General features: G+C 45.9%; 1 protein-coding gene across 3 annotated transcripts in view; it reads left to right on the top strand.

Annotated features, from left to right (window-relative positions):
• Positions 1-27990, top strand: part of ak9 (adenylate kinase 9) — a 366094-nt gene that overhangs the window by 58454 nt on the left and 279650 nt on the right. For all 3 annotated transcript variants that reach the window (XM_085997790.1, XM_085997792.1, XM_085997791.1), the window contains exons 11-13: positions 758-897; positions 10508-10688; positions 24430-24574. In XM_085997790.1, the coding sequence (XP_085853916.1) occupies positions 758-897; positions 10508-10688; positions 24430-24574 (466 nt within the window). The remainder of the gene's footprint in view (positions 1-757; positions 898-10507; positions 10689-24429; positions 24575-27990) is intronic.

Genomic DNA, 27990 nt, shown 5'->3' with positions numbered 1-27990 from the left:
AATGGTATGACTGCTGAGCACTCTGAAATCTGGAGCACCTTTTTAAGTCACTTCCTGAGTTTTGCAACATATGCACTTGGGTGTAACAACCAATATTTGTGGATACATCCTTTGAACCTGTCTTTTCTATTCAAGAGACCCCATATGGCAACTTTCCCAAAACTGCTCATCTACATGCCTAATTAGGAATGTCTCTTGTATGTATTTATACATTGAACTTAATGGCCTATAAAGTCATCCGCACAGCGACTGCTTTATGGGCGCCAACTAAGCCCTCAATATGGCAGACAAGAAGTGCGCTGCCTGCCATATTGGAAAGGGAATAAAAATCATTGTGCAGTGCCTACACCTGAAACAGGCATTAGCCCTTTGCATATGCAAATAAGGAGCTCAATGGTTGTTTGAGGCCCCCACTACAAGAATTTATTGGTAGATCTTTGGACCTCCTGCTGCAGACAAGGTATATTCTTGAAATCTACTTAACTGAATGTGAAGCCAGGAGGAGCAGGAGTGCTCCTTCTGACTCCACATTTAAAGACGCTGTCCAATGCCGTGCACACCCTCCCCCAACCCACGGTCATCCCCGAACCCCTAGCCTCCAACCCCCCTGGACTCCAACTCCCTCCCCAGACTCTTTTGATGAGTAACAGTATTTTTTGTGCTAAAACCAGAACTAAATCTATTTTTACCTGCACAGGAGAATATTGCACCAAAATGACTTAACAGTATTCTTCCTCCTCTTAATGTCCCTAAACAGGATGATCTGTTCCGATCTATTGCAGCGTTAAAACGTACGGCACCTGGATACCGCTGGCGTAGAAGCAAGTGGGGTCGAGCATGTCCTGTGTCTTTATTTGAAGGCAATCTCGTTATGGGAAAATCGCAGCTTGCTGCTAGGTAGAATTTTAGGAAAATTTCTGTTTCTGCATATACAATGATAGTTTCATAATTTTAAAGCTTCAGAATGTCTTTTCAAATGGATTTTCTTGTCAATTTCACAAATCATCCAGCAAGCTAATTGTGCCACGATCATATTATAGAGAGAAAATGGTTTTATTTCCTGGAGTCTGATTTTATAAAATTGACAGTATGTCAAATGCCTGTTTTGATAAGGATACTTCAGCTTCAACATTAGAAAACTTAAAGACAAGTAAAGACCATTTGACCAACTGAAGCTTGCCCCATTAGTATCATCAATCTTTCAGCCTAGTATCCAACTATATTTTGAACTTGCCTAGATTATGTCTACTATCCTGCCTAACAAATTAATCCAGACCTTAATCACACTTTGCATGAAGTTCTTTCTGATATTTTTGATTCAAATTTATTTTTCTCTAGTTTATATTTCTGACATCTGGACCTACTATTCTGTCTAACTTTAAATAATTATTCTGGAGTTACCTTATCTAAGCCATTTATTACTTTATACACTTCAGCGATGTCCCCCCCCCCCCCCCCCCTTAACTGTCTTCTTTCCAGGCTGCAGAGATTGAGCTTCTTCCACCTTTGCTCATGGTGCATCTCCCTTGCATGGAATCAGCTCACTTGAATTAGCTTGGTTCAGTTGTTTAGTAGTCTTATCTGAGTTAGAAGATTGTGAGGTTTTGCTTATCATGTAGGCAATGCTCCCTCTAATTTTTTTTGGTGCACGGTCCGCTTAAATTTGCTGCGAGGCCTCACATCCGCGGTATCTTTTCCAGTGGCGGGAGCAGGTGAGCAGCCTGCGCGGGACCTCCTGATGGCTGCGCACCTTAGGGGAAATATTGCCTGTAGGCTGATACTCCACTGAGTACTGAGGAGGGTGTGTCATTGTTGAAGGTGATATTCTTTGGATGAGACATTAAACTGAGTGCCCATGTGCCTGTTTAGATAAACATTAAAGATTCTATAACACTTTTCGAAGAAGGGCAGGGAATTTTTCCAGTATCCTGGCTAACATTTCTCACTCAACCTACACTACCAAAAACTGATTAACTGGTCATTCATCTCAACGCTGTTTGAGACCCTGCTAAGTGCAAATTGGCTGCCTTGTTTACCTCCATAACAATAGTGACTGCACTTCAAAAGGAATTCATGTGCTTTGAGATGTTTTTCAAAGATGTGATAAGGCACTGTATAAATGTAAGTCTTTTTTTCAGTCTTGTGGCTCTGCACCTTCTCAAATGGTTCCACGTTTAATTTGCCTGTGATAGTCAGAACTGCCCACTTTACTCCCAAGTGTAATCTGACCAGTGTAGTGTACAGCCATAGCATCAACTCAGTAGCCTTTTCAGACTGGTCAGTCTGTATCCCATCATTTTATTCACATTTTGTAAATGCATTGCTACATTTTCCAAAGTTATATTGATAGTAACTTGTACTCTCGGGTTCCTTTTTAAATCTCTTTGTGCTAATTTTATTCTATCTATTTGTACTTATTATGTATTATTTCACCCAGTGTGCAATCCTTTACATTTTTTTGTATTTGGTTTGTCTTCTATCTGCCTATTTGAACAAATTATCCAAATCTATCTGCAAATTCATAGCTACATTCTCAGTTTCTACCGGAATGTCTATTTTGTCATTTGACAATCTTGCATTTAGTTTCCCTATCTTCATCATTTACGTAAGAGAGAAAGAACAGAGTCCAACCACTGACCACTCCAGGACTCCACTCAATACCTCCTTCAGCCCATTTATACACATCTCGCTAGTACTCTCCGTTTTCTATCCTTAAACTATCTTTGCTTTCAGTCCTGTACCATTGATTTCCACGGCTTTCAGCGTGAATGGAGGTCTTTCAAGAAACACTTTGTCAAAAACCTTCTGAATATCCAAATAATTTATGTATGAAATTTCACTCTACTTTATGAATGACATCCTTATAGAAGTTGAGGAGATTTATCAGACATGATTTTACCCCTTTTCAAACCATGATGGCTATTTCTTATCAGATTATTGCTATACAGATATTTCTCCATCTTGCCTCTAGAATGATTTACATTACTTTGCTTTGTATAGATGTTGGGTCAATAGGACTGTAGTTGCCTGGATTGAATTATTAAATATAGGTATTACAGTTGCTTGCTTTCCAAACTTGTCCTATTCCACCAGTGCTCCGTGAGTTTCATGGCGATCACTAGAGTCTACAGATCTCCTCCCTGGTCTCCTTCAATGCAGGATAAGCATATACCTAGGAAAAGCAAATGTTTGGTTTAAAAATAAGATAATGTAAAAGAAAAGTCTCCAAAATGAATAACTAGAACAATTAAACTGTAAATTAGAAAAAATACTGAGTATACAAAGCCTGTAAGGAGAGAAGAGGAGGTGAATTTTAGGACTACAGGGACTAGAAAACACCTTATTGGAAATATTAATGGTGCAAAAAGGACCCTGTAGACGAGAACACCTAAAGTAGCCCAGTACAGCAATAAAACATTCTTTCCAGTATCATATCAGCAAAAGCGAAGTTAGAATTCTGAAAGATAACTATGTTGGTGAGGTTGAAGAGAATATAAACAAATTAAATTAATATTTTCTAGAGGTATTCACTAAAGATTATAACATGAATACGATATCCAATTATTGTAGTACAGTACATGAAATATCTTGAAGTCAGTGTGGGAGAAGTAGTGAGAAAATTAAAGGTACTAAGACAAACAAATCTCCAGGGCCCAATCGCATCTATCCAGCATTAAGCTTTTAAAAGTGTTCAATTTTTCCTCCATTGAGGTGTTTTTCAGCAGTACTTCTCAGCAAATATTTGTTTCAATTTCTTTTTCATCCCTTTGTAGTTTGCCTTTTTAAAGTTGTATATTTTTGTTTTGGTCTTAACCTGGTGCTGATTTCCAGATTATCAGTTCCAAATGAATTATTAGTTCCAAAATAATTCCACTACTTCAAAATTATGAATGCTGTGTTGATTGCTTGCAAGAACCTGGTCAAGGTATTAGTTACCTCAAGTTGGATCTTCAATAGGTTGGGTAAAAAAAAAAATGTTTAAAAAAAATTCTGATTCTGACACTTCGGGCCCGATATTTACGGGGAGGTGGCGTTGGTGTGGGGGAACCTGGCAAGGTCAGGGATGTGGAGGCCATGCCGAATTTAACGGCAAGCCCTCATTATAACTTTTTTCTTTCGTTTTCCGTCCGGCACCCGGACAAATTGACAGGCTGGCCTGGATAACCAGTGGCAGGATGCCGCAGCCGGGTACCATTGGGGAGGGTCCTAGGCAATCGGGAGGGAGGGAGCTACAGATCGGGATGTGGTGGGAGGAAGAGAGCGGCAATTGAGAGGGAGTGAGAAATCGGGGCTTGTGGGGGGAGAGGAAAAAGAAAATGTAAGACTTGCATTTATATAGCGCCTTTCATGACCACTGGACATCTCAAAACGCTTTACAGCCAATGAAGTACTTTTGGAGTGTAGTCACTGTTGTAATGTGGGAAATGCAGCAGCCAATTTGTGCACAGCAAGCTCCCACAACAGCTGTTGTGTATGTACCTTTAAGAGAATAACTGGTCTCAGACTGCAGTACCGGCAGTGACCACCCCTGTATAAAAGGCGCTAGTGAGCCTCTGTGTTTTTAGTTTCACTATTGACTTCCACCAGTAAAGACTTATTTTGTTCACTCCTGCTGTCCGTGTCTCAATTATTCACGGACGTAACACTGGCGACGAGTAAGAAACGAACTTACCTGCAACTCGGCAGCACCTCAGATGACGTTATTGAAGGTCGAAGCCAGAAGAAAGAAAAAAAAAAGAAAAAAGAAAAAAAATCCAAAGAAACTCGAGAAACGGGCGTCGACCATGGGCAACTGCCCTCCAAATCGTCGGATTGAAAACTTGCAGGAGAGACTGTCCAGAGCCAGGCTTGGTTCCTCAGTCTGTGGTTTCCCAGCTAATCGGGCTGGTGGCAGGGAGTGCACTGATCCTTCCTGGGCTGCGGCGGGCTAGAGCTCGATCGGGTGGCTTTTCAACGGGGCCGGGCAGCGAGTCGGGAAGCAAAGAGAGAGAGAGAGGGTGGAGCACACGCCGGTGCTTCGAAGCCGGGCAGCGTTCGGACCTAAGAAGAGGGAGGGAAGTGTCCCAGAGGGTCCGCTCCACGACGGGAAAATAATAAAAGAAAAAAAAATCAATATTAAACGCGCAAGAAACCGTGGAAAGCAGCGCTAACAACAGCGGGGAAGAAGGCAAAGCGCGGGAGGCGCCATTTTAGATTTGCAAGATGCCGAAGACTGGCTGTATCACTGCTTTTGATAATACAATAGAGGACTGGACCACGTATGTGGAAAGAGTCGAGGTATATTGCGAGGCAAACGAAATAGTGGAGGGGAAAAAGGCATCGATATTGCTAAACTTAATGGGCGCTAGAACGTACGGCCTATTGCGGGACCTGATTACTCCAGCCAAACCGAAGGCGAAGAGTTTTAACGAAATTGTTGCTGTCCTACAGGAACACTTAAACCCTGCACCGCTGTTGATAGCAGAAAGATTTAAATTCCACAGGAGAACTCAGCACAAAGATGAGAGCAATGCTGAGTATCTTACGGAACTACGCAAGCTATCAAAGCACTGCCAGTTCGGAGCAGGACTGGCAGATACCCTACGGGACAAATTTGTCTGTGGACTCCTGAGTGAAGGAACACAGAAGAAGTTACTCTGAGAAAGAGCTGATGCTAGATAAGGCTTTCAGCGTGGCAGTATCGTATGAAGCAGCATCCAGGGGAGCTGCAGAAATTCAACAAAAACCACAGGAATACGGCACCCATGAAATGACACGGGGATTTGCAAAATGTTATCGCTGCGGCAGAACTAACCATGACCAGAAGGACTGCTGGTCCAAAGACAAAATATGCAGGCAATGCGGGAAGATGGGACACATTGCACGAGTTTGCAGGTCTGGGAAGAAGACCGACAATAAAAAGGCTACTAAGGAACCGTACAAGAAAGTACAAAAGATGACGGACAGTAGTTCCGAAGACCAGATGAGCGATAGTGAATCCGGGAACAGGAGACTAAGCTGTCTCAAACTTCACAAGTAATCGCAAAAGAGGACCACCGAACCATTTGGGTCACCCTCACGATAGCAGGGTCCCAAGTTAAAATGGAATTGGATACAGGATCAGTGCTAACCGTCATGAATCGACGAGACTACGAGCGGCTATTTTCACACATACCCTTGAGAGAGACATCCATTGTCTTGACGACGTATACGGGGCAAAAAGTATACCCCAGAGGAAAAATAAGGGTGCCTGTCGAATACAATGGCAAGAAAATACGGAAATTGTATCTTTACATACTGCCAAATGGTGGACCACCGTTATTGGGACGGGAATGGATCAGGAAGATAAACTTAGATTGGCATTCCATTCATGCAATGACGGTGGACGGTAAAAAAGATGAAGACGTCACTCCTGGACGATTGTCAACAATCTTAGCTAACGCCAAAGAGGTATTTCAACAAGAACTGGGCACGCTTAAAGGCGTAACCGCCTCGATAAAAATAGAAGAGAATGCAGTTCCCAAGTTTTTCAAAGCAAGACCGGTACCATATGCAATTCGCCCAGCCGTCGAGGCAGAGCTGGAGAATCTGGAGAAGGCAGGCGTGTTGTCTAAGGTCGACTGGAGCGAGTGGGCGACACCCATCGTTCCTGTCATGAAGAAAACGTTAAGCAATAAGTCCGGGGAGCCAAGGAAGATTCGCATCTGTGGGGATTTCAAGGTGACAGTGAACCCAGTCCTTCACACAGTACAATATCCTCTTCCAAAGATAGAAGACATCTTCGCCTCACTGTCTGGAGGGAAGCGTTTTACAAAAATTGACCTAGCACAAGCATATTTGCAGATGGAGGTTGAAGAATCCTCTAGGAAGTATCTCACGATAAACACTCACAAAGGTCTTTACCAGTATCATCGATTGGTATTCGGAGTAGCATCGGCTCCGGCGATATGGCAAAGAGCGATGGAACAAGTCCTGCAAGGGATTCTGGGGACTCAGTGTTACTTGGACGACATCCTTGTAACAGGTGAAGATGACAGTGAACACCTTAACAACCTAGAACAGGTGCTCACTAGACTACGGGAACATGGGCTGCGAGCCAACCGCCCCAAGTGCGAATTTTTTAAGAAACAGGTATCGTATTGTGGCCACGTGATTGATGAAGAGGGGTTACATAAGTCCCCTGACAAAATTGAAGCGGTTGTTAAGGCCCCAGCGCCTGAAAATGTGTCGCAACTGAGGTCATTCCTCGGATTGGTGAATTACTATCATAAGTTTTTGCCGAATTTGTCGACAATCCTGCACCCACTGAACGCCCTGCTACGAACGGGGGTAGCATGGAAATGGAGTGATGATTGTAAGCGTGCTTTTCAGAAGAGTAAGGACTTAATCACTTCAAGGGAAGTTTTGGCTCACTACAACCCAGCACTGCCAATCAGGCTGGCGTGTGATGCGTCTCCCTACGGCATTGGGGCGGTACTGTCACATAAATTCCTTGATGGTTTAGAGAGGCCGATAGCTTTTGCGTCACGCTCGTTAACTTCTGTCGAGCGTAACTACGCCCAGATTGACAGAGAGGCCCTCAGCCTAGTGTGGGGGGTGAAGAAGTTCAATCACTACCTGCACGGTCAAAAATTTACTCTACTAACCGATCATCAACCTCTTGTCTCCATTTTCAACCCTCAGCAGGGTGTACCGATAATGACAGCACAACGGCTACAGAGATGGTCCCTTTTCCTAGGGGCACACCAATATGACATCGAGTACAAAGGAACTAAACAGCATGGAAATGCTGATGGATTGTTACGTCTACCGTTGCCGACGGTGGAAGAAGAAGACCTTGCAGTGGATCCAATGGAGTTATTCCACTCGACCATAGTCGAATGTCTCCCTGTGACGAATGCAAACATAGAAAAGGAAACACGGAATGACCCGACACTATCACGGGTCTATGATTTAACGGTGAAGGGATGGCCAGCACATGGCGAACCACTGCTGCCAACATTCTCGCTGAGAAGAGAACAGCTGTCAGTGTGCAGAGGAACCTTGATGTGTGGATCCAGAGTAGTAATTCCACCTAAGTTGACGGATAGAGTGCTCAATGAGCTTCATGAGGGTCATCTGGGTGGGGTAAAAATGAAGAACTTAGCCAGAGTGTTTGTGTGGTGGCCGGGAATCGATAGAGAAATTGAAGAGATGACCAAGAGCTGTGCAGGATGCCAGAAGGTCCAAAACGCCCCACCACAAGCTCCTCTGCATCCATGGGAGTGGCCCTCATCTCCATGGCAAAGGGTGCACATTGATTTTGCTGGTCCCTTCATGGACTCGATGTTTTTAATTGCGGTGGATGCACATTCAAAGTGGCCAGAGGTAATAAAAATGTCCTCAACCACCACGGAAAAAACTATCACAGTTTTACGAACCATATTCGCCAGGAATGGGCTGCCTGAACAGATTTGCTCTGACAATGGACCACAGTTTGTGTCTGAAGAGTTCCGGAGGTTCTTAAAGAACAATGGTGTTCAGCATTACACATCTGCCCCATATCATCCAGCCACTAATGGATTGGCCGAGAGGTTTGTCCAAACATTCAAGAAGGCTATCAAGGCAATGTGTAATGAAGATATACCCCTACAACACAAGGTGGACAACTTCTTGTTTGCCTACCGGAATGCGACACGTGCGGTTACCAACCAAACTCCAGCCATGATGTTCTTCAATCGAAGACTACGATGCCGCTTGGATTTGGTTAAGCCAAACGTCCGAAGAGATGTGGAGAACAGGCAGTTTCAGAATATGAATGAAAGGCCGACCAGGAGTTTTAAGATAGGTCAACCAGTTTTGGCCCGGGACTACCGCACTGAGAAATGGCAGCCAGGAACGATTTGTACACGACGAGGACCTCATGTATACCGTGGACGTTGGGGAGAGCATTGTAAGACGCCATGCTGACCAGATTCTAGAGTCACTGGAAAATGTCAACGCCACACCACGATCTGATACACCTGGTAATGAAATCGACGTTCCAATTGCAGCTACCGCAGAACCGGTAATATTGGAAGCAGATGAACCAAACAACGACATTGATCCCGACTCAACATTGCCAGAAGAACCTGATACCCCAGAGGCGTTATCCAGACAGAATCAGGAAGCCTCCTCAAAGACTGAACTTATAATTGCTTAAACTTAACCAATGTATCTAGCAACAGTAATTGTGATTGTAATTAGTTATCATTTAGTTGTTAAATGAATGTTATGTACTCTTTATCTAAAAGGGGAGGAATTGTTGTGTATGTACCTTTAAGAGAATAACTGGTCTCAGACTGCAGTACCGGCAGTGACCACTCCTGTATAAAAGGCGCTAGTGAGCCTCTGTGTTTTTAGTTTCACTATGGACTTCCACCAGTAATGACTTATTTTGTTCACTCCTGTCCGTGTCTCAATTATTCACGGACGTAACAACAGCAATGTGATAATGACCAGATAATCTGTTTTTGTTACGTGAATTGAGGGATAAATATTGGCCAGGACACCGGGGATACCTCCCCTGCCCGTCTTCGAAATAGTGCCTTGGAATCTTTTACATCCACCTGAGAGAGCAGACGGGGCCTTGATTTATCGTCTCATCTGAAAGACGGCACCTCCGACAGTGCAGCACTCCCTCAGTGCTGCACTGGAGTATCAGCCAACTTTATGTGCTCAAGGCCCTGGAGGCCAGGGACTTGAACCCACAATCTTCTGACTCCGAGGCGAGAGTGCTACCCACTGAGCCACAGCTGACACAGAAGAGAGCAGCAATCGGGAGGAAGGGAGAGAGAGATCGGGGCATGTTGGGGGGGTGGGTCAGGGTCACCGAACACAGGGTGGGGGGGAGTGAGGTGGGAGGGAGGGAGCTAGAGAGAGAGAGAGAGGCCGTGATTGTTGGCAGGGGGGAGGCTGAAGGCTTCCTTGAGGGGCTGGGGAGAGCACTCCTGCTTTTCCTGGTCTGCAAGGAGTGCTGTAAAAACCACTTGCCTTCTGGAGCTGGCAGCTCCTGCATCCATTTCGTGCCGATTTTCCCAAGCCCTGGGAAATCCAGCCAGCAACTGTTAAATTTAAATCAGGCTCCCAATTGCACTGTGGGAACCTGATTTAAATATGTTAACAAAGTATCATGCCACTCACACGGTACGAAACACGCTGCCGTAAAAACAGCAATGGACGCCTACGTGACGGGTTGGGGGTGCGTTCCCCATTTCTAAAATTTTTAACCCTCCGACCATCTGCCATCCATTGTGGGGAGGTTAATATCGAGGCTTTCATTTCCATTTGATCATTTCCAGCTTATATTAGGTTCGTTGAAGTCGCCATGATGTACCTTACATCAGTCGGGTATAGACATATCCTACTGATGGCATAATGTATTATTTTTATCTTTCTCTTGCCTTGTAGAGGGTCTATAACAGATTCCTATCATTAACCCTATCCTACTCCTATTCAGTTTCAAGTTCAAATATGTATCTAGTGTTTGTAATTTTTATCTATTTTGCAGCTTTTTGGACAAAATGTATATCCTTTCATCTGAAGAAGCTTTGAATAAGTTTCTTGCCAATCCTCGGCCATATCTTCTCCCTCCACAGCCTTGCCCACCTTGTAAGGTTGCAATATTGGGTCCAAAATCTACAGGAAAGACCACTCTCTGCAAATTGATTGCACAGAAATATGGTGCAAAGGTACGTAAAATGATTGCACGGCTCCATTCTATGGCATGTGATTATTATGTACAGTTTATCTATTTATGTATTGATTTACTTATAACTTTGCTTGCAACAGCATTGACACCAATTATCAATGTCTCTCTGAAGACCCTTTTCTAGGTGAGAATTTAGGTATCATGATCACCTCTTTCTAGTAGCCAATTTACGGATGCTTGGAATTTGTCACAAGTGAGACTAGCAATTTTGAATGTCGGGCAGCCCTGTGATTTGAATCTAACTCTTGGAATCTGAATTAAACACTTATTTTCCACTTCTATTTGAACCTCCAGCTGAAACAGAAAGGCTTGTTGTTTAGGATCATCATATAATTAACATTGGTTTTGAGGTTTTATATATATTTGAACAATTGTTAAATGTCTTAATGACTTGTAACTATTTTTCATACAGAAATGTATTGAATCTAATCTGAAAAAATGATTTTCAATTGTAGTATTGCAATTGTACTTGCGGGCTATATGTTCATGTGCACTGTCCATTTTTCCAATTTAGCACTAAAGGGTTGAACCAAAATACATGCTTGGGAATGTAATTTTTCTGCATAGTATTCTCTAATGATTCCACCCACATCCTCTTTATGAAAGCCCTATTGTTTTTACTAATCATTTCTGTTTAGAAAGATTTGGTGTTATTCCCCTGAAGGTATAAAAATCCCTCTTCTTTTCTCCCAAATTCCAATGGCCTTGGTTCAGGTGTTGACTGTAGACAATTGGAAGAGCAAGCCACCTGCTGCCTGGCCTCCGCAAGTTTGGGAAATTATGGCTCCTACAGTGTGACTTCCTAAATGCTAATGGTCTAGGGCTGCTATTGAGCTAGAACAATTTACAACCAGGCAGACATATAGTTTTGAATGGGAGGTACTCCCTATAAAATAACAAGTAGGAGGTGAAATAATTTCCAGTCAGACATAGTCTGTTCCTAAATTTTTCCTACTCATTGATAGCTATAGCTAGGTAGTGAACCATACTATAGTGGTCAGAATGTCCCAAACTCACAAGAAGATAAGTTATTTGTTTGTCTTCTTCATTGATGTTTCCTGCAAAAAATTCAGCTCATTAATAGAGGACTATTGCAAAGTTTTTTTCTTAGTCTCTGCAATCATTCTTGTTGAAGTTTTAAGCGAAAAGGAGATGCAGCTTGTTCCACCATTGCAATTGGTGGCCATTACTAAGAAATGTGAGAAACTAGTGATGTGCTCCAATTTAATTTAAGGGATTTTAATAGAGTAAATAAAGAGAAACCGTTCACACTGGCGGGTGGGTCGGTGATCAAAAGACACAGGCCTAGAAATTCGGTGGGCTGCGCCACCAGTTAGCACCTAAAGAGGGCACTCAGTGGCTTTAGCGCCACTAGCTGCGCCTCCCGTGATATTTAGCTGGGGCGCTAATGGCGGTGTTAACCTGTTGCGCTGCGCCGCCTCCGATGACATCATTGGTGTGCGCAGCGCTCCGCTACCGCCCAGATCTCGATATTTGGCAGTGACCGCCTCTGTAGCACCGTTTGCAAATGGCGCCCGGTTCACAGGGCCTTCCTGTGGCAGCAGTGGCGCAAATTAAGGTGGAGGTGCGGGGTGATGCGCTATCAATTACTCATAAAAGACTGAGAGTTAAGAGAGTAACTAAAGGCTTTTATTAACAAAAGAATGAAGGTCTGCCTCGAGTGGTCGACCGGTCCAGAAATACAAAGGGCTGGGGAGCAGTCACCTTTATACTAGGACTTGTGGGAGGAGTCAGCCGAGGCATGTCCAGGCATGTACACAGTGGAATACAAACAGTGGTTTACCACACGGGGCGGCCGTTTTTTTTCCGGCTGCCGCCTGCCAGCACCTCCGTCTCCGGCCTCCTGATCGCTCCCCGCGGCATTGCCGGCTGTTTCCCGAGAGCCCGGCACTTCTCCTCGGTGCCGGGCTCTTTTGCCAGCACTCGCGATCTCTAATTGCGCTGGTGCAGGCCCCTCCCCCTTAAGAATGGGAGGAAGGCCTGCAGTACCGCAATGCGCCGTGCCGCAGCGTGTGGCACTGCGGCACATTGCGTTGCGATATTCAGTTTCAGCGCCCTAAGAGGGACGCGGAGCGCCTCGAGCCTCGCCCCGTGTCCCTCTTGGGGTGCTCAAGCTGAATTTCCGGCGGTCGCTACTGCTCCAAACGCTGCGCTAAATCTGGCGCCCGGGCGAGCTTGGCGCCCCGTTTGCGGCTCCACCCAATTTCTCCCCCACAGATTTAAAATAATTGGCAAAAGTACCAGAGGGACGAATCAGGAGTTGTATAATTTTCTGAGCCTAGATATTGCTGTTGATGTGCAAATTGAGGGCTAACTGTGTTACTAAAAGTTTTTTTGAAGAATTCTAGATTGTTGGTTTACACTTGACTCCATGTTTGAACCCCTCCATTCAGGTTTCTGCCCTGAAACAGCTCAAATGACATCCTCTGTGACTGTGATGAACTAACACTCTTCATCCTTCTTGACTGTGCAGCCTTTGACACAGTTGACCACACCATTCTCCTCCAACGCCTCTCCTCCATTGTCCAGCTGGGAGGAACTGCCCTCACCTGGTTCCATTCTTATCTATCCAGTCGTAGCCAGAGAATCACCTGCAATGGCTTCTCTTCCTGCTCCCGCACCGTTACCTCTGGAGTCCTCCAAGGATCTAGCCGTGGCCCCCTCCTATTTATCATCTACATGCTGCCCCTCGGTGACATCATTTGAAAACACGTCAGCTCCATATATATGCTGACGACACCCAGCTCTACCTCACCAGCACTTCTCTTAACCCCGCCATCATCTGATTTGTCACGCTGCTTGTGCGATGAGCTGAAATTTCCTCCAACTAAATATTGGGAAGACCGAAGCCATTGTCTTTGGTCCTCGCAACAAACTCCGTTCCCTAGCCACCAACTCCATCCCTCTCCCAGGTCAATATCTGAGGCTGAACCAGACCGTTTGCAACCCTGCCGTCCTATTTGACCCTGAGATGAGCGTTCGACCACACATCCGCTCCATCACCAAGACCGCCTACTTCTACCTTCGTAACATCGCCCATCCTTGTTTTCAAATCTTAAAACCTACCTTGGTCACCTGCCCTTATATCTGCTTATGTGGCTCGGCATCAATTTTTGTTTGATAACGCTCCTATGAAGCGCCTTGGGACGTTTTACTACATCAAAGGCGCTATATAAATGCAAGATGTTGTTGTTCTTTTGTTATTTTCAGTCAGTGGGCTAAAATGTGGGCATTGTCTCCTGTATAGAGGGCCAGCAAATGAGAGGGGAGCAGCACTAAATCCTCTAAATCTGACATGAACTGCAACTGAAATAGGGAAGGCAAAGCTAGCTGATTACTACTAATTGCTGTAGATTTGGATAAGCTACTGTGAGAAAAGCCAGTTTGATAGTCAGGAATGCATTCTCTTTTGGAAGGAGAGGAGACAATCGGTTTAAAGAACTAATGGATACTCCTCACCATAAGTACCTGGTGTGTAAGCAGGCACCAGTCAGCCATCACAATCTCAGGTGTGGCTGACTCCTATGCAAAGCCCTTGCAAAAAGGCCTAGAGCCACCAGAAACCTAGCAGACTGTTGGTGAAACCCAGCAATCAGCCAACACACTTACTCCTTCCACAAAGTGTTAGGTCAGATGTCTCACAACGGAAACAATACACAAGCATTAAGGAGCAGTACTATGCCAACTCTAGCTGCCAACATTCACACACTATGTAATCAAAGAAATAAATGCTCTGCACTTGATTTGAACATTATGATAACTATTTATTTGTCACTGGTTACAATTGGAGCCTAGTATATGATGGTATTTGAGGAACTGAGTATGAAACGGTAGCACAGGGTGGTTTTAGCATTGTTACCTGCAGATGTGATTTGCATTTTGTTTAATGGCTTAGCTATAGTACTGTTTGGAAGGCATTAAATTACTGGCTGACACATTACAGTAGTCTTCTTTGCTAATTCTTAATTGTCATTTTTATCCTCTTGTCCTAATATGACTTTGCCATCCTGATCATTGAGCTTTTCGCTTATTTTCTTTTAATAAGTCTTAGCTTAAATTTTAATGCCATCATCAATACTAGTTGTACTCAAGTTCAGTAAATTTCACTGACAAAACTACTCAGGTCAATTTACTTCTGTGGCCATTGGACACTGCCCGTGCCTAGACTTCAAATTTGTATTGAAGAGCTTCCTGGCCACAGATACCCACAGCACTTGCCTTTAGTGCATCACTTCATCCCATAGTTTGTCATTGTATGAGCTTTGTTCGAGCAAATGAACTTTTTGTAACAAACAGAAGAGAATTTTGACTCTGGTTTGAATCTAGACATTTTCATTCATCACAGGAAAGTTTTTTGACACAGTCAATTATAAACAGTTTCAACCCCCAGATTAAATAGAGGATTACAATGAGAATATTCTGTAAATTACTCCAAAAATCAACTGATTGCTCCTTGTTCAGTGGTGACTCGAATGGCCGGTGAGAGAGTCGAGGCCTACCAATTGCACACCTTTTGCTCCTTGTTCAGTGGTGACTCGAATGGCCGGTGAGAGAGTCAAGGCCTACCAATTGCACACCTTTTGCTCCTTGTTCAGTGGTGACTCGAATGGCTGGTGAGAGAGTCCAGGCCTACCAATTGCACACCTTTTGCTCCTTGTTCAGTGGTGACTCGAATGGCTGGTGAGAGAGTCCAGGCCTACCAATTGCACACCTTTTGCTCCTTGTTCAGTGGTGACTCGAATGGCCGGTGAGAGAGTCGAGGCCTACCAATTGCACACCTTTTGCTCCTTGTTCAGTGGTGACTCGAATGGCCGGTGAGAGAGTCAAGGCCTACCAATTGCACACCTTTTGCTCCTTGTTCAGTGGTGACTCGGATGGCCGGTGAGAGAGTCGAGGCCTACCAATTGCACACCTTTTGGTCACAAATCAACTTCATTTTCAGGAGCAATACCCGGGCTGATATCTACAAATATCAATACTGCTACAGTGAACAGGAAGCTTTAACCTTTGATAAACAGTCATAGGACATGTCGTTTATATCACTGCAGCCCTTGGTATCTATCAAGGCAAGTGATGTTACTATTGGACCAGCCAGTATAGACACTCAGATAAAAATTCCTTTGGCTCACTAGTTGTAGCAAAGTCATATTTATGATTCTGCTACAGGTAGAAAACAAGTGAAATCTCTGTGAACTTTATCACTGCAAGCTTTAAACTCTGCATTGGTTCACTAACACCATTTTTTAATCTAAGAAGATGGCTAAACAATGAGTGGATGAACCTCCTAAATGACCTTCTCAGGGACTCATTTTCTGTTATAAACTCTAGAATTGTGACACTAATTCTGGAGAGCATTTCTTATAAAAATCCTAAAGACATCTTTCAGGATCAGTGATTATACCATTTGCATAATTTAATGGCCTGCAGGACTTCCTTTAGTGAGAATTAGGAATCCAACCAGATTTTGTTTTCCTTATTCAGCTCAGCAGAGGGAAGGAGTGCAGATATTCATTAATGGCCTTCGTCTTTGCAATAGCTGCCTTCTTGCAAAAGTTGGAGTAAAGACTTGGTTGATCTTCAAAGGATCTCTCGCCAGGCGTTTATTCCGAAACTCTCCCGCCCTCCCACAGGAATTACCCTTCTAGACCCTTTCTTATACAGAGCATATGCTAATCGTCAAACCAACATTACAGTGCTGATAATGTTAGGCTTCTACTTAGCCTGGACTAGAGCATCCTCCACCTCAACCGTTCACTGGGTCTTATGAAGTCACGTAGGGCTGCAAACAAATTCTCCAGAAGTTTCTGCTTTTGGGCCACATATTCAGTGTGAGGCTTGCCCTTCCTATTGAAATAGAGATTTCCGCCTGAAATTTGAAGACATTTTTCTTCAAAGCCTTTCTGAAATTCCAGGCTTCTGATGTTGAATGCCAAGCAGGTCTGACAACAATAGCTCATTGGAGCCCATTTGAGGGGCATGTTTTCAACTTGATGTCCGTTTGCTCTTATTCGTAATAGGTTCTGCATTTGTGGCTACTGAATTTTAATTTTTACTATGGGCTATTATCTGATATGTGCTGGCTGTGTGGGGCCTCACAAAATTTATCCTATGTGTAATGGCATAATGCTTTAAAACAGTCAGGTCTAGAAATTCAGTTGTTAGCACCAGCCGCTAGCGCCTTAGGAGGAGAAATGGGGCGCTAAGTGGCTAGTGCCCGGGCACGGCACGATCTGCGCCTCTTGCGAACTTCACTCAAGATTTAGCGGCGGTGCAAAACCGCAGCGCCCGCTCAGCTGCGCGCGCAGATCCTGACGTCATTTCATGGTGCAACGCCCTTGGTGCGCCCCGAACCGGAACTTCAGTGGCGCCGCCCTTCTGTGCACCTGGCGCCCCCAGCGACTGGTAGAGGGGAACGGTTCCCAGTCGCTGCGGGGCGCGGGGGGCACTATTTAAAGGGGACTCCTCCTGCATTATAAGTGGCAGCCATTTTGTGCCAATCTTTCTGTGTGAGAGACGGATATTTGGAGAGAGCCAAAGGGAGAGAGCTTTCTGCTTTGACTCCGCGCTCGCACAGGTACTTCTGGCTTCAGGCCAGAGCTTTGCACTTGGATTTAACTTTCAGAGCCATAGCCTTGAGTCGCCACATATAATGGGGGCTGCAATGGGTGGAAACATTGGGCTTCTCCATTGCATTCAAAGGGCTCGGAGACACCGTGAGAGAGTGCCAGTCATGGCCAGACGGAGAAGGGCCAACAGGCGTCGGCACAGGAGGCCTTACACCCACCCAGGGTATACCGCCAGCAGTTCTCATACCTGAACATGTCTGAGGAGCAGTGTGTTCGGAGGCTGCGATTCAGAAGGGAGGTGGTCACTGAGATCTGCCACCTGCTTCGCAGAGATCTGCAGCCACAGCTGAGGAGCAGGACGTCTCTGTCGGTGGCAGTGAAGGTGACGGTGGCTCTCAACTCCTATGCCACCGGCTCCTTCCAATCCGTTAATGGGGACATTGCCAACATCTCCCAGTTCGCGGTACATTGCTGCATCCGCCAGGTGACCAATGCCCTTTTCAGAAGGAGACGTCAGTACATCTCCTTCCCCATGACCCTGGACAAGCAGCAAGAGCGTGCAATGGGATTTGGAAGAATAGCGGGCTTCCCCATGGTCCTGGGCGTTGAACTGTTGAACCAGCAATGGTCAGGCCTTGCTTCAGGGCTGCAGTGTGCAGGGCGTTGCAGCCAAACATATCGACCCTCCCCCTTTAAAAGCTGACCGGCGCCAGCGTGTCTGCCTTCAATCAGCAACTCGCCGCACCTGCGCTGCGCCCGCCCTCGGTGTTAGCGCCTCGGCTCGCCAGCTTAGCGCCTTATGATAGTCATGCATCACCTGCTTTAGCGCAGCAGTAACCTCTTGGGGCGATGCAACTCAATTTCGGCGAAGGTGGCGCTAAGTTGCGCCGGGCGCTAAGTTTAGCGAACGCCCGGCTGTAGCGCCCCAAACGTGGCGATACTGAATTTCTAGGCCTCAGAAACTAATTCATGATTATTTAATCTTATTGGCCAATCATAGGTTGCAGCCCATCTAATGCTGGTCCATGATTTTCAGAGGGCTATTTTTACAAAAATGACTGAAGATCTGGCAAAAGGGGACCAGGCAACCTAGGCAACTAGTACGATAGCAAAATACTGCGGATGTTGGAAATCCGAAATAACAGCAGAAAATGCTGGACAAACTCAGCAGGTCAGGCAACATCCGTGGACAGAAATTTGAGTTGACGTTTCGGGTCGAACCCTTCTTCAAAACTGGAAAGAAAAGATAGATCGGAGGCAGGGCTGCGATCGGACAAAAGAATAAAAGAAACAAAAGAAGTAAAAAAGAGACAATAAAAGGTGTTAGAAGCTAGACGAGATGGTAATAGGCTGAGATTGGGTGTAAAGTGTACTGGCAGGGCAAGGGATAGCTGCCAGGTGTGAGAGCGAAACAAAAGGAAAGGGGGGGGGGGGAAAGGAGTGGAAAAATTACAAGACAAAATGAAATGGGGGCCGAGGTTACGATCTGAAATTGTTGAACTCAATATTGAGTCCGGAAGGCTGCAGAGTGCCTAATCGGAAGATGAGGTGCTGTTCCTCGAGTTTACGTTGAGCTTCCATGGAACAATACAAGAGGCCAAGGACAGTGAGGTCCGAGTGGGAATGGAGCGTTGAATTAAAATGACAGGTGACCGGAAGCTCGGGGTCACCCTTACGGACTGAACGGAGGTGTTCCGCAAAGCGGTCACCCAATCTGCGTTTGGTCTCCCCAATGTAGAGGAGACCGCATCGTGAGCAACGAATACAGTATACTAGATTGCAAGAAGTACAAGTAAATTGCTGTTTCACCTAGAAGGGGTGTTTGGGGGCCCTGGACAGTGGGAAGGGGGAGGTATAGGGGCAGGTGTTACATCTCCTCCGCTTGCACGGGAAGGTGCCAGGCGAAGGGGAAGGGCTGTTTGGGGTGATAGAGGAGTGGACTAGGGTGTCTCGGAGGGAGCGGTCCCTGCGGAATGCTGAAAGGGGAGGGGAGGGGAAGATACGTTTGGTGGTGGGATCACTTTGGAGGTAGCGGAAATGCCGGAGGATGATCCGTTGAATGTGGAGGCTGGTGGGGTGAAAGGTGAGGACAAGGGGAACCCTATCGTGGTTCCGGGAGGGAGGGGCAGGGGTGAGGGCAGAAGTGCGGGAGATAGAACTGACACGGTCGAGGGCAGTGTCAATCACGGTAGAGGGGAATCCTCGGTTGCGGAAAAAGGAAGACATGTCTGAAGCACTGGTGTGGAAGGTGGCATCGTCGGAGCAGATACGGCGGAGACGGAGAAACTGGGAGAATGGAATAGAGTCCTTACAGGAAGCGGGGTGGGAGGAAGTGTAGTCCAGGTAGCTGTGGGAGTCAGTGGGCTTGTAGTGAATATTGGTCGATAACCTATCTCCAGAGATGGAGACGGAGAAGTCGAGGAAGGGAAGAGTCCGAGATGGACCATGTGAAGGTGAGGGAAGGGTGGAAATTGGAGGCAAAGTGAATGAAATTGTCAAGTTCGGGACGAGAGCAGGGAACGGCACCGATACAGTCATCAATGTATCGGAAAAAGAGGTGAGGGAGGGGACCCGAGTAGGACTGGAACAGAGATTGTTCCACATAGCCCACGAAAAGGCAGGCATAGCTAGGACCCATGCGGGTACCCATGGCAACACCTTTGATTTGGAGGAAATGAGTGGAGTTAAAGGAGAAGTTGTTCAATGTGAGAACAAGGTCAGCCAGGCGGAGGAGGGTGGTGGTGGATGGGGACTGGTCGGGCCTCTGTTCAAGGAAGAAGCGGAGCGCCCTCAGGCCATCCGGGTGGGGGATGGAGGTGTAGAGGGATTGTATGTCCATGGTGAAAAGGAAGCGGTTGGGGCCAGGAAACTGGAAACTGTTAAAGTGGCAGAGGGCGTCCGAAGAGTCGCGGATGTAGGTGGGAAGAGACTGGACAAGGGGAGAAAAGATGGAGTCAAGATAGGAAGAGATAAGTTCCGTGGGGCAAGAACAGGCTGAAACGATGGGTCTACCAGGGCAGTCCTGTTTGTGGATCTTGGGAAGGAGGTAGAAGCGGGCTGTGCGGGGTTGGGGAACTATGAGGTTGGTGGCAGCGGGGGGAAGATCTCCAGAGGAGATGAGGTCAGTGACAGTCTTGGAAACGGTGGTTTGATGTTCGGTAGTGGGGTCATGGTCCAGGGGGAGGTAGGAGGAGGTGTCGGAGAGTTGGCATTCAGCTTCCGCTAGGTAGAGGTCAGTGCGCCAAACAACAACAGCACCACCCTTGTCAGTGGGTTTAATGACAATGTCAGGGTTGGATCTAAGGGAATGGAGTGCTGCAAGTTCAGAGGGAGGTAGGTTGGAGTGAGTGAGGGGAGCAGAGAAATGGAGACGGCCGATGTCACGGCGGCAGTCAGCGATGAAAAGATCTAGAGAGGGTAAGAGGCCAGGGGGAGGGGTCCAGGTAGAACGGGAATTCTGCAAGCGGGAGAAAGGGTCAGTTGTGCGGGGGGAAGACTCCTGGCCAGAGAAGTGGGCACGGAGACGAAGGCGGCGGAAAAAGAGCTCAACATCGTGCCGAGCTCGGAATTGATTGAGGTGGGGACGTAAGGGGATGAAGCTCAGGCCTTTGCTGAGGACTGATCGTTCAGGGTCAGAGAGTGGAAGGTCAGAGGGGGTAAGATTGGGAGAAGGGGGGTCAGAGGAAAGTGAAGGGGAAGAAGGTTCCGGAGGGGCGTTGGTGTCCAAGAGTTGATGAAGCTTGCGATCCTGGACATCGGAAAGGAAGAAGAAAAGTTTTTTGTTGAAGCGTCGGATGAGTCGAAGGATGAAATGGAACTGTGGACCCGGACAGCTTTGAGATAGAGTGCGTCGGTGCTGCTGAAGAGAGAGGTCGAGGTTGTTCATGTGGTGGCGCATGGCGTTGAGCATGGATCTCAAGATGCGGCGAGAGCAGTAGTTCGAGGAACGATGAATATCTTGGAGATATTTGTAATCCTGGGTGGATCCGAAGGGTGGAAGTTTAGTTGGAATCCACGTGGAATAAGTCGGAACCGGAGACAGTTGCTGAGGAAAATGATGTGGCTGTGAAACCGAGTCTTGACAGATACCTGATCAAACACGAGAAGGGAAACTGAAAGTAATGAAGATGAACAAGGTTGAAGAGCCAAACGGAGATCCCGTCGAAGAGAAGAGCAGAACTTCTTCAAGGTAGGCATTCCTAGAAGAGGTGTGGCAGTGAACCAAACACTAGTACGATAGCAAACCTAGGCAACTAGATAGGCAATTGAATACTGAGGACATATAGATTCTCTTCAAAACCATTCGCAAACAGAATGAAGCCATGTATATCCCAATGGCTAAAGGAAGGGCACATGGCAAAACAAAATCATTATGGCTGCCAAGAAATTTGCAGAGACAAATTGGATTGAAGCAGAAGGAATTCGATACACTTAAGGAATTTAACTCACCGAACATGCAAATCAAGGAGACAAAACAACAATAACTTGTATTTATATAGCGCCTTTAATGTAGTAAAATGTTCCAAGGTGCTTCACAGGAGCGTTATCAAACAAAATTTGACACCGTGCCATATAAGGAGATATTAGGGCAGATGACCAAAAGTTTGTTCAGAGGTTAAAAAAAAAGAAAGACTTGCATTTATATAGCGTCTTTCATGACCTCAGGACGTCCCAAAAGAGCTTTACAGCCAATGAAGTGCTTTTTGAACTGTAGTCACTGTAGCAATGTAGGAAACGTGCCAGCTAGTTTGCGCACAGCAAGCTCCCACAAACAGCAATGTGATAATGACCAGATAATCTGTTTTAGTGATGTTGATTGAGGGATAAATATTGGCAGGGCACCAGGGATAACTCCCCTGCTCTTCTTCAAAATAGTGCCATGGGATCTTTTACATCCACCTGAGAGAGCAGACGGGGCCTTGGTTTAATATCTCATCTGAAAGATGGCACCTTCAATAGCAACTCCTTCTGTGCAGCACTGCAGTGTCAGCCTAGATTTTTGTGCTCAAGTCTCTGGAGTGGGACTTGAACCCACAACCTTCTGACTCAGGCGAGAATGCTACCAACTGAGCTACAGCTGACTTTAAGGAGCGCCTTAAAGGAGGAAAGTGAGGTAGAGAGGCGGAGAGGTTTAGGGAAGGAATTCCACAGCTGAAGGCATAGCCACCAATGGTAGAGCGATTAAAATCAAGGATGAGCAAAAGGCCAGAATTGGAGGAGTGCATATATCTTGGAGGGTTGTAGGGCTAGAGGAGGTTACAGAGATTGGGAAGGGGAGGCCATGGGGCGATTTGAAAACAAGGATGAGAATTTTAAAATGTAGCTCAGCGAGCACAGGAGTGATGGGTAAACGGGACTTTGTGCGAGTTAGGACATGGGCAGCAGAGTTTTGGATGAGGTCAAGTTTACGGAGGATGGAAGATGGGAGACCAGCCAGAAGAGCATTGGAATAGTCAAGTATAGAGGTAGCAAAGGCATGGATAAGGGTTTCAGCAGCAGATCAGCTGAGGCAAGGGCGGAGTCATGCGATGTTCCGGATTTGGAAATAGGCGGCCTTGGTAATGGCATGATGTATGGTCGGAAGCTCATTTCAGGGTCAAATACGGCACCAAGGTTGCAAACAGTCTGGTTCAGCCTTAGACAGTTGCCAGGGAGAGGGATGGAGTCGGTGGCTAGAGAATAGGGTTTGTGGCGGGAACCGAAGACAATTGATTAATTCTTCCCAATATTTAGTCGCAACCATTAGAGTAGCAAAGAGCTCTCTGGAAAAGAAGATGCTGCACAATTATGGTCATAATAGCAAGAGCTTTTTCAGCGATGTCAGAAGACTGTTAAAGATCGTATAGGGCCACTGAAAGACAGTTTGGGACAGATTCAAACTGATTCTCAGGTTATGGCAGAGCTGGCAAATTACTTTCACATCAGTCGATACTCCTGTGGATGTTGCTTATGTTCCAGCTGTGGGATGCCCTAAATTAAAAAGCAATATAAATATTAAAATAGACCTTAATGTAATTTTGGATAGATTAGGAAAGCTCAAAGTAGATAGGGCTTTTGGTCCAGATAATATCTACCCAAGATTAAAGAGATGGGACAGGTGCCCTGTGACTCCGTTTGCCCGTATCTTCAATAGCTTAATAGATTCAGGGATAGCTCCCTTAGACTGGAAGGTAACTCATGTAGATCCTGTTTTCAAAAAAGGGGACGAGTCAGAGCCAGGGAACTAAAGATCCATCAGCCTGACATCCATCATCGGGAAGATGCTTGAAGGGATCCTAAGAGATGCCCTTTTATGATCACTGGGAAAGGGAAGGGGACATTAGAAATATTCAACAAGATTTCATATTCCTCTTGATTCTTATACATCCCCCACACACTACAGGAGTGGGTCTACATTGGCACCAATCACCTGGGCAAGATCAGAAAAGGGTGAACTTTCCTTTAAGTTGTGTTGATCTCATCATATTGGGGACATTGCCCACTTAATTTCTCTGTTTGAAAGGTGGTCCATGCCCAAGTGTGCAAGTTCACTTTTATTCAAAGATTCTTGACAAAAAAGAGAATTCCTGTGAACATGCAATATTAGCATTATTTGTAAGTTCCCAAATTACTGTTCACTGCTGATTACTCTGCCTCTCACCACTGATGCATCCATCTCAAGTCAAGCTTGCCTGTTTAAGCATGTCCCAAGGCAATAAGGAGAGCATTTTAACAGGCTGATTTTTGTATTAATTTTGAAGTCGCTCCACTGGGATCAGTACTGTGGAGGCTGTTGTTGGGTTTGCTGGATGGGAGCACATACCGCCTATAGCGCAACTTTTACTTTTACTGAGGACTCCTGGTTGGCATTGGGGGAGGGTTTTTAGTCAGATCTGTTGAGTTTGTGGCAGGTCCAGAGGTGAAAGACATGTGGATACATGGGGGAGCTATTCGAAAATATATCCGCTTTCTAGCACCAGCTGATCTTGCCAGTAAGAGAAGTTCTGACTCCTATAGATCTTCTATTATCTGTGAAAGTTGTCAAAGATAATGAATGCATGATAATTAAGGTTCCACTGTAGAAGCTTAGAAATCTGTCTTATCATTCAAATAATAACTGCTATGAAACATCATTTCTTATATATTGCCTTTCAGATTCTGGACTTATTCCAGCTTACGGAGCCACATCGACAGAGAGTGAAGTTTGAGAATATTGAAAAAGTTCAGGCAGAATCACTGCAATCAGCATTACTTACCGTTAGAAATAAACTGGAAAAAGAGATGTTCAAGAAGGCTCAAGGTAATTTATTGAAAATGTATTTATTTAATCTATTTTTTAAGCATAATACCAACATTCAATTTTTCAATGATTTGGCGTCTTACTTATACTCTCCCAAATACAGCTATTTTTTGAACTCTACAATAATTTTTTGTTGTTGCTTTCTCTGCCAGTTTCTTTCCCTTTCCCACCTTTTCTTTTCTAAAAGCAGTGACTTCTTGGTTCCGTGGGTGTCAATCAACTTCCAGGAGTTTGCCCAGCTTGGCCATTATTCATGTGCGAGTCTTGACGGTGTATGTTAGTTAGCTGTTTGATACAGGGGCGTCACAGCCCAATACACCCTACCCTGATGTCCAGACACAAGCACTTTCTGCAGGGGTCACTGGCTAGTGATCAGGAGAGAGAAATCAGAATAATACTTTTTCTGCACTCTAACCCAGGGGCCCTGAGGTCAATTGTAGCTCTGTTACTGTTGCCCCAGTTGAGGCTAACTAAGTCAGCGTGGACCAGGGATCAAAACTGCAATTTTTCTGCCTGTATGGCTCAGTTCACTGGATCACTTGACTATGGCATCAAGGAAGCTCAATGAAGCAATTTCTGTGTTTTTCAAATGTGCCAACTGAAATTCTTGCATCTTGTGGCATCACTTCAGATAGGTGAGAAAGTGCCAAGATGTAGGAACATAGGCACACGAGTAGGCCATTCAGCCCCTCGACCCTGTTCCGCCATTCAAATAGATCATGGCTGATCTGTATCTTAATTCTTTATACCCACCTTGGTTTCCGTAACCTTTTATACCCTTGCCTAACAAAAATGTATCAATCTCAGTTTTGAAATTTTCAATTGACCTAGCCGCAACAGCTTTTTGGGGAAGCGTGTTCCAGATTTCCACTACCCTTTGTGTGAAGAAGTGCTTCCTGACATCACTCCTGAATGGCCTAGCTTGAATTTTAAGGTTATACCCCCTTGTTCTGGACTTCCCCACATAGTAACTTGCATTTAATGTCTGAGTAGCTGAATGTTCTACAGTGAATGATATGATAGAGGAAATAGTTCAAAAGCATATGGGGTGAAGTAATGTGTCACTATGTATATGTGAAACAGGCTTGCAGCAAAAGAAAGGATAGTGTCAATTACTTTAAAAATAGAACATGATAACCTTCAAATTCTTTGAACTTTCAACAGATATTTATCAGTGATAGCAACAACAACTTGCATTGATATAGCTTCTTTAACATAGCAAAATCTTCCAATGCACATCATAGCAGAGTTATCAGACAAAATTTGATGTGCTACATAAGGAGATATTAGGACAAGTGACCAAAAGCTTTGTCAAAGAGGTAGGTTTTAAGGTGCATCTTAAAGGAGGAGGGAGAGGTAGAGAGGCGGAGAGATTTAGGGAAGGCTGAAGCGTTTGCAACCATTTTCAGCCAGAAGTGCCGAGTGGATGATCCATATCGGCCGACTCCCGCGGTCCCCACAATCACAGAAGCCAGACTTCAGCCAATTTGATTCACTCCATGTGATATCAAGAAACAGCTGAGCGCACTGGATACAGCAAAGGCTATGGGCCCCGACAACATCCCGGCTGTCGTGCAGAAGACTTGTGCTCCAGAACTAGCCGCGCCTCTAGCCAAGCTGTTCCAGTATAGCTACACCACTGGCATCCATCCGACAATGTGGAAAACTGCCCAAGTATGTCCTGTTGACAAAAAGCAGGACAAATCCAATCCGGCCAATTAGCGCCCCATCAGTCTACTCTCAATCATCAGCAAAGTGATAGAAGGTGTCATCGACAGTGCTTTCAAGCGGCACTTACTCACCAATAACTTGCTCACTGATGCCCAGTTTGGGTTCTGCCAAGACCACTCGGCTCCAGACCTCATTATAGCCTTGGTCCAAACATGGACAAAGGAGCTGAATTCCAGAGGTGAAGTGAGAGTGACTGCCCTTGATATCAAGGCAGCATTTGACTGAGTGTGGCATCAAGGAGCCCTAGTAAAACTGAAGTCAATGGGAATCGGGGGAAAAAGCTCAACTGGCTGGAGTCATACCGAACACAAAGGAAGATGGTTGTGGTGGTTGAAGGTCAGTCATCACAGTCCCAGGACATGCTGCAGGAGTTCCTCAGGGCAGTGTCCTAGGCCCAACCATCTTCAGCTGCTTCATCAATGACTTTCCCTTCAACATAAGGTCAGAAATGGGGATGGTCACTGATGACTGCAGTGTTCAGCACCATTCACAACTCCTCAGATAATGAAGCCGTCCATGCCCGCATGCAACAAGACCTGGATGACGTTCAGGCTTGGGCTGATAAGTGGCAGGTAACATTCACGCCACAGAAAGCGAGAGTCTAACCATCTCCCCTTGACATTCAACGGCATTACTATCGCCGAATCCCCCACCATCAACATCATGGGGGTCATCATTGACCAGAAACTTAACTGGACCAGCCACATAAATACTGTGGCAATAACAGCAGGTCAGAGGCTAAGTATTCTGCAGCGAGTGTCTCGCCTCCTGACTCCCCAAAGCCTTTCCACTATCTACAAGGCACAAGTAAGAAGTGTGATGGAATACTCTCCACTTGCTTGGATGAGTGCAGCTCCAACAACACTCAAGAAACTTGACACCATCCAGGACAAAGCAGCCCGTTTGATTGGCACCCCATCCACCACTTTAAACATTCACTCCCTCCACCACCGGTGTACCGTGACTGCAGTGTGTACCCTATATAAAAGATTCACAGCAGCAACTCGCCAAGGCTTCTTCGGCAGCACCTCCTGATATACCTATCAATTCAGTTCATGAAAAGCGACGAGTTAAGTTAGTAACTATAGGTTTTTATTGGCTAAATAACAGAGCCCACCCTCGTGGGTGATCGGATCCAACAAGGAGGAATACCAGCCAGTCGACCACCTTTATACCTGGGCAAGCAGGCGGAGCCATGGGCGGAGTCAGCTGTGGTCAGCCCAGGTATAACAGCGTGGCAAGAGGTGACCTTGTGTAGTGATACAACAGTGTAAACAGTGATAACCATAGTGTAACGATAGTGAACGATAAAAGTGGTTTACCACATTCACCCCTTGTTTAAATTTGAGTCCGGCGGGGTGAAGTGTACTACCAGTTCGGGTATGTCAGTCTGTCCGGAGGCCTCGTAAGCCTTTCTGATCGGCGCAGCAGCGGCGGCAGTGGTGCAGTATCCGATGTTAATGCTGGTGTCTGCGTGGTCGGCGAAGGCTCGTGGGGTTCCGGCATGCCGTCTACCTGGGCTGGATTTGGGGGGGTGGTGGGGGGTAACGGTGGTGTCTCAGGGGTGCCCGAGGGTGCGAGGTCTCGTAAGGAGACTGTGTCCTCCCGCCCGTCTGGGTATGCCACATAGGCGTACTGGGGGTTGGCGTGCAGGAGGTCCACCCTCTCGACCAGGGGGTCCGTTT

Source organism: Somniosus microcephalus, chromosome 9, assembly GCF_052327205.1.
Source record: "Somniosus microcephalus isolate GS21.2 chromosome 9, FLI_Smic_1.0, whole genome shotgun sequence".
Classification (NCBI taxonomy): domain Eukaryota; kingdom Metazoa; phylum Chordata; class Chondrichthyes; order Squaliformes; family Somniosidae; genus Somniosus; species Somniosus microcephalus.
This window is presented reverse-complemented; position numbering and strand designations above follow the sequence as displayed.